The 10,274-nt window shown below is 40.0% G+C and overlaps 1 protein-coding gene across 1 annotated transcript; it reads left to right on the top strand.

Annotated features, from left to right (window-relative positions):
• The first annotated feature begins 772 nt into the window (after window positions 1-772).
• LOC306921947 (uncharacterized protein) lies at window positions 773-7,382 on the top strand. The gene is made up of 9 exons (XM_079499290.1): window positions 773-1,037; window positions 1,662-1,709; window positions 3,315-3,614; window positions 3,778-4,038; window positions 4,287-4,391; window positions 4,928-4,943; window positions 5,196-5,251; window positions 5,401-5,451; window positions 5,694-7,382. Exons 1-9 carry the CDS (start codon window positions 881-883, stop codon window positions 5,768-5,770), a joined length of 1,071 nt encoding a protein of 356 aa, XP_079355416.1. The 5' UTR covers window positions 773-880; the 3' UTR covers window positions 5,771-7,382.
• The last annotated feature ends 2,892 nt before the right edge of the window (window positions 7,383-10,274 follow it).

The raw sequence follows: 10,274 nt of genomic DNA, 5'->3' as shown, positions 1-10,274 counted from the left end.
TGGGTTTTAAAACCTCTTAGCAGACCTTGTATTTTCTGTACTTTCCTGTGCTTTTTTGCATAAAGTATTCTATCAATCAATCAGCAAAGCCAAGAGAAAAAGGCAGCCATGAGTGTCATAATGCGCTGGTTGGCACATGGTTAGAGCTACATTCTGAGAAGTGGAGGGAGGCCTTGAATGGTTTTGCACAGGCAAATACTACTGCTCATGTCCATAACCTATTTTATGTAGCTAATTTCCTTATTTTATTACATATTGTGACTTGTCACTTGATTATTATGGTGCCATGCGTCCCCCATCCTTTGTTTCACCCTGAGAGCCAGGGTAGCCAAGATCTTTTAAATATGCCTTGAAAGATAAAGTGATGACAATATTGCCACATAAGTTGACACAACCTAGAGGAAACTGGCTTGGCAGACTGAGAGAAAAAGAGGAGTTAATTATGAGGAACCTGCAACATATACAGTAATACAACTCATACTCCCTTTGCATTTGTAAATGAGTGTGAGATACAGGGACACTCTGGGTAATATACAATAAGGATTGTATCGTGTGTGAATGATATGAACATGGAGATGGTTTTCCTTGCCATAGTCATTCTTCTGAGAGGTAAGTTTATTGATTATATTACACCACGCCTCCCAAACACATACAATCTCTCTTGTCACAATTACTCATTGTTAACAGAAAATATCTGCTGACCCTTGTCCATTACCTTCCGACAGTGTTCTGTGGCGTTGAATCTGTGGATGTGGAAGGGACGGAGGGAAGCCCGGTCACAATAAAATGCTCTCACAGCGATGCATTTACTAATGCCAAATACTTCTGCAAGAATCCATGTAATTATGCAGATGTCCTAATCAATACTGAAGGAAAAAAAATGGTTTCAAAAGGGAAATACAGCATTGAGGATTATGGAAACACGTTCTTCGTGACCATAAATAAACTGATAAAGAGTGATTCAGGCCGGTACTGGTGTGGAATACAGAGAAGTGGTGTTGACACATACAATGAAGTATTTCTCAGCGTTTTAGATGGTGAGTTTATAACAACAATATTATTATTTTAGTTAAGTAATGGCAGTTTCGTTTTAGTTTAATGTTTTAGTTTAGTTTTTAAGTTAGTTAAGATATTGTCATGTTCCTTTCATATTAGCATCACCATAATTGCACAATACAATTTGCATTCAGCTTCTGTATTTCTTGTATAATTTTGTTGGGTGCCAAATTACACAGAGAAGATTTTAACTAGGCCGTGGTTGACATCTGAACCTATTCGAAACAAACACAATTAAGTAATCTGTTGTAGGAACTGCGTTTCACCAGGTCTTCCTCAGCTGAGGAAGAACTGTTAGGTTGAAATGTGTCCGTTGCTCTATCTGGGGGAGGTAAACAATGGGACATTTATGGGTGTTGGGCCGTGCAGCCGTACACCTTGTGACTTTTGTTTAATCTGGAGTGTTGTAGGCATTCTGCTTTGCAGTGCTTTCTCGTAGAATAATAATACTACAATTATTATCTTGTAGCATGAATGTAGTACCGTAAGTGAAACATGATGACTCATTGAACTTATGACCTTGAGTTGTGCATATGTGTCCATTTCTATGACATGTCTCATGCTCCACCTTTTCCCTCTTACTCACGTACAACACCATTACAAAGCACCCACTACTACTACTACTACTATCACTGATGCCAGCACAACAGCAGGTAAGACATGGTGGTGGCATGAGACAACATATGAATGGTGAGTTTATAACAACAATATTATTATTTTAGTTAAGTAATGGCAGTTTCGTTTTAGTTTAATGTTTTTGTTTAGTTTTTAAGTTAGTTAAGATATTGTCATGTTCCTTGCATATTAGCATCACCATAATTGCACAATACAATTTGCATTCAGATTTTAACTAGGCCGTGGTTGACATCTGAACCTATTCGAAACAAACACAACTAGAAAAAGTGCCCCTCGGGGCACAGGTCTCCACCAGGGCAGGTCAGGTTGTGGCCTCCTGGTGGCGCTATAATAGGCCAATGTGAAAAGGGTACAATTTCTTCTTACAACTTGGATGGCAATTGAATGATTTGAGGCATTTTGTTCCAAAAATGTGTTTTGCAAAAATCCACTTGTTGGTGGCGCTATAACAGGCCAATGTGAAAAGGTGGGATATATTCCTCAGCCTAGTAGGAACGTCTGTGAAAGATTAAACATAAATTGCATGCTGCGTTCATGATTTGAGGCTTTTTGTTGAAATCGGGCCAATCCTGCAAATTTTGAAAGTCACTGTTAGCCAATCAGGATGGAATATGCAATATCGGACAGATGTGACTTGATCACATGACTATAGAGATACTGTGTAACGATTTGCGGGATTTTTGGACAAAATATGGAGGAGTAATATCAAAAAATGTGTTTTACAAAAGTCGGCCTCCTGGTGGCGCTATATTTGGCCTTATGGGTCACCTTCAGCAGACCCCGACATGATGATCAGGTCGATGATAAATTAAGGTCAAAGGTCATAGGTCAAAAAAAAATTCAAAATTGCACAGAGTCCAGAGATTTTTAATTTGTGTGAATTTCAGCCTCTGTGGGGGGGTATTTATATGCAAATATCATGACCAATGGCATTGCAATGGCATTGCAATGAACATCAATGATGATGTTTAGGTGAAAAAATAACTTTAAAAATTAATTAATTAAAATATGTTGTATTATTGCAACGCTGGGTGTTACAGGGTTAAGGTACATAATATTCTACCATGTTGTATGTATAGGGTCAGGGCTTTCTTTCCACATTAATTAACGTGGAAGTGAATTAATTAATTAATTGCATGGCAGTTGATCATTGGATGATGAGTAAAGGCCTATATTCATACTCCAGTTGTAGGTGAGAGATGTGTAAAACAGATGTGTGAAGTAAAAATCACACCCGTGTGAAGTGAGGGGCGCTAATGTTTTAAAGTCTAACTCATGTTGATTGGGTGACGTAATGGTGATGTAAAACAAACGGTGCCAACACAAACATTAAATGCCATTAACAATAAAGAGACAATATGACGTGATGAGGCACACTATGTAAATGTTCCCGTCATTGTCAATTTGTGTTTTTAAAACAAACATTGAACTAAAAACAAACATTAAACCTATAGAGAGATGCGTTTGGGGTGAGCCACCTTATCTGGAGTATAGGCCTTTACTTGTATTATTTTACTTTTGTATTACTTAAATTTGAGATGGAAGTATAAGCAACTCTCTCTCTCTCTCTCTCTCTCTCTCTCTCTCTCTCTCTCTCTCTCTCTCTCTCTCTCTCTCTCTAGTGGTCAGTTCCATGTCCTCTCTCAGACTCAGCCCTGACAGATCTCAGTTCTTTAAAAATGAGTCTGTCTTTCTGAGCTGTGAGGACAGACTGTCTGACTCCACTGTGTGGAGACTGAAGAGGACCAACACCCAGGACATCACCTCAGAGTGTGGAAGGGATGGTAGTGGTGATCGCTGGGGGAGGAGGGTGAACAACACAGGATGTCTTGTCAGTTCCATGCTGTTATATTTTGACAGTGGAGTTTACTGGTGTGAATCCTCAAAGGGAAAGAGTAACACTGTGAATATGACTGTGACTGGTACGTTCAGCAAATCAACAACTTTGTTCAGTGTACTTGTCTGTTGATGATGTGATTGTGAAAAGACCATTACATATCAAAACCTCATCATGGTAGTGTTGTTCAGAGTGATGTAACCTCAGTCTAACGTTCTTCTATTCTGATGTTATTTATCATTGTTCAGCTGGAGCTGTGATCCTGGTGATGCCTGTACTTCCTGTGATGGAAGGAAGTGATGTCACTCTGCGCTGCTGGTACAGAACCAAGACGACCACTAAACCGTCCTCTGGCCGCCCAGCTGATTTCTATAAAGACGGATCCCTCATCGGCACTGAGTCTACAGGACAGATCACCATCCACAGTGTTTACAAGTCTGGTGAAGGACTCTACAAGTGTAACGTCTCTGGCCTTGGAGAGTCACCACAGAGCTGGATGCATGTGACAGGTGAGATTGTTGTATCACGTTTTCTATCCCTGTGCGTGCGTGTGTGTGTGTGTGTGTGTGTGTGTGTGTGTGTGTGTGTGTGTGTGTGTGTGTGTGTGTGTGTGTGTGTGTGTGTGTGTGTGTGTCTCTCTACTTTTAGCATGAATAGAAGCCTATTGAGGCTGAAATTGAAATGACTGACATTAAAATAGATTCACAGCTCTTAATGTGCGTTTAAGAGGAATATGTGTCTCATTCTTCTGCTGCAGACAACAACCATCCGGACACTCCATATTTCTATTTCGCTCTGATATCAGTTGGAATCTCCATCTTTCTGCTGATCCTGGGCCTGTGTCTCTGGAAGAAGTGCAAAGGTATGTCATTAATGTCCAGGCAGCCATTTAGAGAAGCAGTAAAGGCTTCCCATACACAAGGAATAATCAATGGGGAGCAGGTCATTATTGATAATGATCAATGGGGAGCAGGTCATTATTGATAATAATCAATGGGGAGCAGGTCATTATTGATAATGATCAATGGGGAGCAGGTCATTATTGATAATAATCAATGGGGAGCAGGTCAATATTGATAATAATCAATGGGGAGCAGGTCATTATTGATAATAATCAATGGGGAGCAGGTCATTATTGATAATAATCAATGGGGAGCAGGTCATTATTGATAATAATCAATGGGGAGCAGGTCATTATTGACAAATAAACCCTGACATGGTGATTATTAGATCCCAACGGGAAACAGTTTATTTCTCAACTAGAAAGGTGCACTCCTCAGAGTGCAGATCCCTGCCAGGCATGGCTTTTGGAGTTCGGCTGTGAGCAATGTGAAGCATTAAAGATGTACATACTACTTACTGAAGATGGCCTTTTTCTTCTGCTTTTTTTCTTAACAGATCCATGTTGTGTCAAGTAAGTAAAGTATTGATCTTTGTATATTGAACATGGCTTTAGATTCCATATACTGTGTGTGTGTGTGTGTGTGTGTGTGTGTGTGTGTGTGTGTGTGTGTGTGTGTGTGTGTGTGTGTGTGTGTGTGTGTGTGTGTGTGTGTGTGTGCGCGTGCGCGCGCGCGTGCGTGCGTGCGTGCGTGCGTGCGTATATATATATATATATATATATATATATATATATATAAAATTCTTCTTTTTTTTCTTCTTACAGACCCATTCAGCCTCAGGGAACCAATCAGGATGACATGTACTGCCCACTGCGACACGGTCAGTCTTTGAACCAATCATGTTGCTTATTAAGAACACTTTTTAAAATTAAAATAGTTTAATTTCTAACATTAGCTGGCAATAAGTGCAATAAGTCCATCACCGTAATGTTTGAAATAAAATAAAAAATAAACAATGTGTCCACTTAGGCAACACGAGCGTCTATGAAGTACTGGATCGATCTCATCACGTTCCAAAGGGTACAGTATACTGTTTAAATATATTATCATGTTATTCATTCATACAGTTATTCATATATTGGGGACATGTGCCAGTAAACAGATAATCACTGTATATGTGATTTATTAAGCTGGAATGAGAATTGAACCCAATGAACAACACAACTCTGGCACAACCAATTGAGAGATAAAAACACCAACGCATTCATCAAACTGTTGGCCCACATGCAAAGCTTCTAATCATCTTTCAACTCATGTTTCAGTCACAGACTCATCAAGACCCCAACGTACAGCTGATGCACTTTATGCAAATGTCAGAAACATCAAAGAATCAACATAAGATGAAACTCTTTGATAATGGAAGTGGAGGTATAATGCTGTATTTTATTTGCATGTCTCAATTAGACAATTCCCCCCATCTTTTGGGGCTTAGGCACCTGCTCTTTTGCCTAAGTGCCCCTTTACCCTAGCCTGGCTAATAAGCCAGACTAATATCACACAACACTGTCGCGGTATATTAGTCTGGGCTGGCTCCACTTGGATTTCATTTCCCGGGGGGCGGGTTCAAACATTTTCTCTTTGACGCAATTGGTCAGAGCTACTGTCAGTCAAAAGTCTCAAGCATTGAACGTCACTGTACCAAAGCCCGCCCATATTGCATACCGTGTCCCGATTGGCCCGACCTGTTCTCGGTTGTAGGAAAGAGGCGTGCTACTGAGCCTCGCCAGACCCTAATCCGCTGGCAGGCAATTATTTTTTTGCCAACGGCTGATTCGGTCTGGTTTATTAACCAGGCTACCTTTACCCCCCCAAAAAAACAAATGCCAGGCTGTAAAAATAGCTGTTATCAATATATTTTAATGTTTACATTGTCTTTTTTTTGGAGTTTGGGCCTCTGCCCTCTCAGTGCTCTCTGCACAGCCCTGGGACAGAGTCACATAGACATCTTAACTCACACTTGATGATGGCATTAGCCTAATGGTGGTGTGATACTAAGTGAGTTGTTTTTATAGCGTGAATCTCGTTTGTGTCCGAGCATATATAGGCATGGCTGAGGCATGGTAACGCCCCGCCTGCCTGTGATTGGTCTACTGACACTGCCCGTCTACTCTGTGGTGAGTTTGAGAAATAAATAATAGGCTACAAGAGAATGACAGCTTGGCACGAGTGACAGAAGGCAGCCTTGTAACTAACTTGTAAGAGCCAAATTAATATTGTTTATGCCGTTTGCTTTGATTGAATAATTGATTGAACACATATGTTGTACTATGATTTGATTTGGGTGTGTTCTAAATAAAGTGTTAAGTTTTGATTATCGTGCATTCATCTAATTATAGTAAACTAATACTATTACACTAAAAAGGAAAAAAGATGAAGGGAAAATAGACCTTTTTATATTAGGCTGCAATAATGTTTCAAGTTTACACATACAAACAAATTACACAATAATCAACAAATTATTCTATCAAAGCAAACGGCATAAACAATATTAGTTTGCCTCTTCTACAAAAATAAAACTTACAAGTTAGCGTTCTCTTGTATCATACCATAGGCCTACTACTTGTATTATTTATTTCCCACCTCGGAGGACTGAAGGCCACTAGGACAGTCAAGACGGGCAGTGTCGGTAGGCCAATCACAGGCAGGCGGGGCGTTACCATGCCTATGCTCGGACACAAACGGAATTCACGCGTTTTTCACCTGCTGTTCATGGCCACTATAGTTTCTCATTGTCTAGATCTAGTTGACATTGACTGGTTAATTTTTGTGTGATGTTTGCCAACTTGATGTTCTCATAGTACTTGATGTATTACATTTCAAATGTATGCTTGAGACTTTCACCTGATTGGACATGTTGCATTGTTGTTTATTACGTAGCAACAGGTGCGATGCCTTTTCTGTGAATTTCCACATCTTGTCACTGCACGCACACACGCATGCACGTACAAGTCTAATTGATATGGCACTGTAGTTAAATAAAATGGTTATAATGTGATCCATTTGTATGTGACTTTGTTATAATCAGTATGACAGGAGGTGCAGTTGGCCCTTGGTACCCTTTGAAAAAGGTTTGGACACCCCTGGTCTAGACTAGAGGAACACAACTGACTGACGTCACGTCACAGGCTCGATTCCCGTTCCTTACGACCTCCGCTGAATGTCTCACCCCATCTCTCTCTCCCTTTTTCCTGTTCATCTCTCCTGTTCGCTATCAATTAAAGGCAGAAAAGCCCCCCAAAATATCTTTAAAAAATGTAATAAACTACTGCGACATAGTAGAATGTGCGTCTAATTTTTAAGGTTTTGTTCAGAGATTAGACGGCCAATACTGTCAAAATAGCATTGTCTTTTGTTACTCAACTCCTACCTCAACATCCCCATCTTCAAATGAGTCCAGTAGGCTACAGTGACTCTGCTTGGTCCATGGCTGAGTGTGTATGCACTTTTAACTTTTTTTATAAAAACCGCAAAGGAGTTGAAGGCAGGAAGCAGGCAGTTGAACAGGAACCATCAGAATGACGAAAGTAGTCAAAAACAAGAACAGAGAACCAGGAACGGCATCAACAACAACAAGCTTTGAACTAACAGTGAGTGTTTGCAAAGAGTCCAGTCTTATAGGGAGCAGGTTGATTAGCAAAGAGTTCACAGGTTGGCTGATGAGGGAGTTGGACACAGGTGTGAAAACACCTGTCCCCCCCACCCCCCAAATAGTCATATTTAAACCGGGGACCCCGTCTCTTTCTGAGTCTCTCTCTCTCTCTCTCTCTCTCTCTCTCTCTCTCTCTCTCTCTCATGCTATTTTATATTTTGCACCTGTTCTTTTGAGTCACTTAAATATAATTTTACAGTATTTTGTGATGATATTGTATTATACGGTTGTTATTATAAGGTTAATATTTTTAATCCAGACTTAAAACACCCGATGGCCATTTATAGTGAGTTATAATAATTAGAAATGTGAGTTATGATCACACTATAATGCATTGCAACACTGATCATAATCGTCCAACATAATTCCAGCAATTATGAAGTATTATAAATAATACGTAACCGTATAAGTCCTCATATAATGCTTTATAATGTGTTAGCAATATTTTTCTGAAGCATGTTCAATATATATGAGTTCTGCTTATGAGCAGATTAAGTATGTATAATGTGCATTATAGACATGGGATGCATACTGGAGTAGTTACCGCAATTTATGTCTGTTTTGTTTCTTTGTACAATGAATAGTACTTCCTATACTGTTACTTTTGATGCCCTTAACCACTGATAGATTTATTGATTGATTGATTGATTGATTGATTGATTGAATACTGTATCAACACGATTACTAACAGTACTGGTGGTAGTCAAAGGTTTAAACCCTATAATTAACACCAGATGCTTTTGATACTTACACGTTTAATTAAAGGGAGCTTCTAGGACTTTGAAGACTTCCAGAACAAGGAAGAAAACTGTCTTCCTGCCCTAAATTCATCTTAACCGCAGTGCATATTTATCTGAACACAACAGCACAGTACAGTAGGCCTACAGTACATTTCAATAATCCCTGAGGTGACATTATTTCTTTGTATTGACCCAGCAGTGTGCTGCTCCAAGTTGGGCGTAAAGTGTGTCGAGAGCCGCACAACAGCTCTGATTGATTGAAATGAAATGAAATGAAATGATTACTATATTTACCCAGGGTATCTGGGTAAATAACTTCAATGAAATGTGTGAAATATATGAAATATGTGACATATTTGTCATATAGTACTTACTGTTTACAATGCCAGCATTGAGTACAAAGTATCAAAAAGTATAGTGCAAAGTTTTCATCAAAAAATAAATAAAATAAAAATGGTGCACAATCTATGTAAAGTGCTTTTATCCAAAGCGCTTTACATTGTGCATTACATTCACCCACACATTCATACACCGGTGGGGCGGAGGAAACCATGCAAGGCAGGGTGAGGCACCAACCTGCACATCATATCAGGAGCAATTAGGGGTTCAGCGTCTTGCTCAAGGACACTTGGACACTAACTCTGGGGGAGCCCGGAATCAAACTGGGAACCTTCCATCCCCGCGGTTCCCATCCGTCTGCTCTACCAGCCTCTACCCCTGAGCACAGGCTGCCACTCTTTCAAATAAATAAACAATTTATTTTTTAACATGGTGGAATTATGGTTTTGAACAGCAACGTCTTGGGGGCAACAGATAGCTCTGAGCTTTGGTAACTGAGGAAGTGCAGCATGTGGAGTAATAGATGTTCAATCAACGTTACACCTTCAGACCTGGTTTGTTGACACTCCGTTCATCTGACTGACCTCAAAGACACCTTCCATAGGCCTGGACAGAAGATGGGAGAGAGAGATTGTATTGAACTGGAGCGCTATAGGAGATGGTTTTCTGTCTTGTACAGTCTGACTGTACAACTCCTCATCTGGCTGGCTTGATCAGGTTGATTAGGATGATCAGGATGGGGGATGTGAGATGCAGTTAAGCAGTGAATGTGAATGTGACGTACAGTGAATGTGACGTACACCGTTGAAAGTAAAAGGGACTTACCTCTCAACATCTCTGGCCCGTACTTTGAGTTCAATGGACAGGTGGCGGAATCAGGTCCACTTCTCTATACCTAAATTAGGGCCATCCGCGCGTTGACTATACTGATACTCAGTTTCCTTATCTGAAACTACACTGTAAAATGTGAATGTATCCATTTGTAACCCTGAGAGTGTACACATACACATACATACTAGTACTACTGGTTCATTTGGTTACATTCAATTACACTCAGAGTCAAATGAACACTCTGGGTTTTACATTGTACCTGTCCTGTTTTATGATTTGCATAC

This window comes from Electrona antarctica (genome assembly GCF_951216825.1).
Source record: "Electrona antarctica genome assembly, chromosome: 4".
NCBI classification, from domain to species: Eukaryota; Metazoa; Chordata; class Actinopteri; order Myctophiformes; family Myctophidae; genus Electrona; species Electrona antarctica.
Note: the sequence above shows the minus strand (reverse complement) of the source record. Positions and strands in the feature narration are given on the sequence as shown.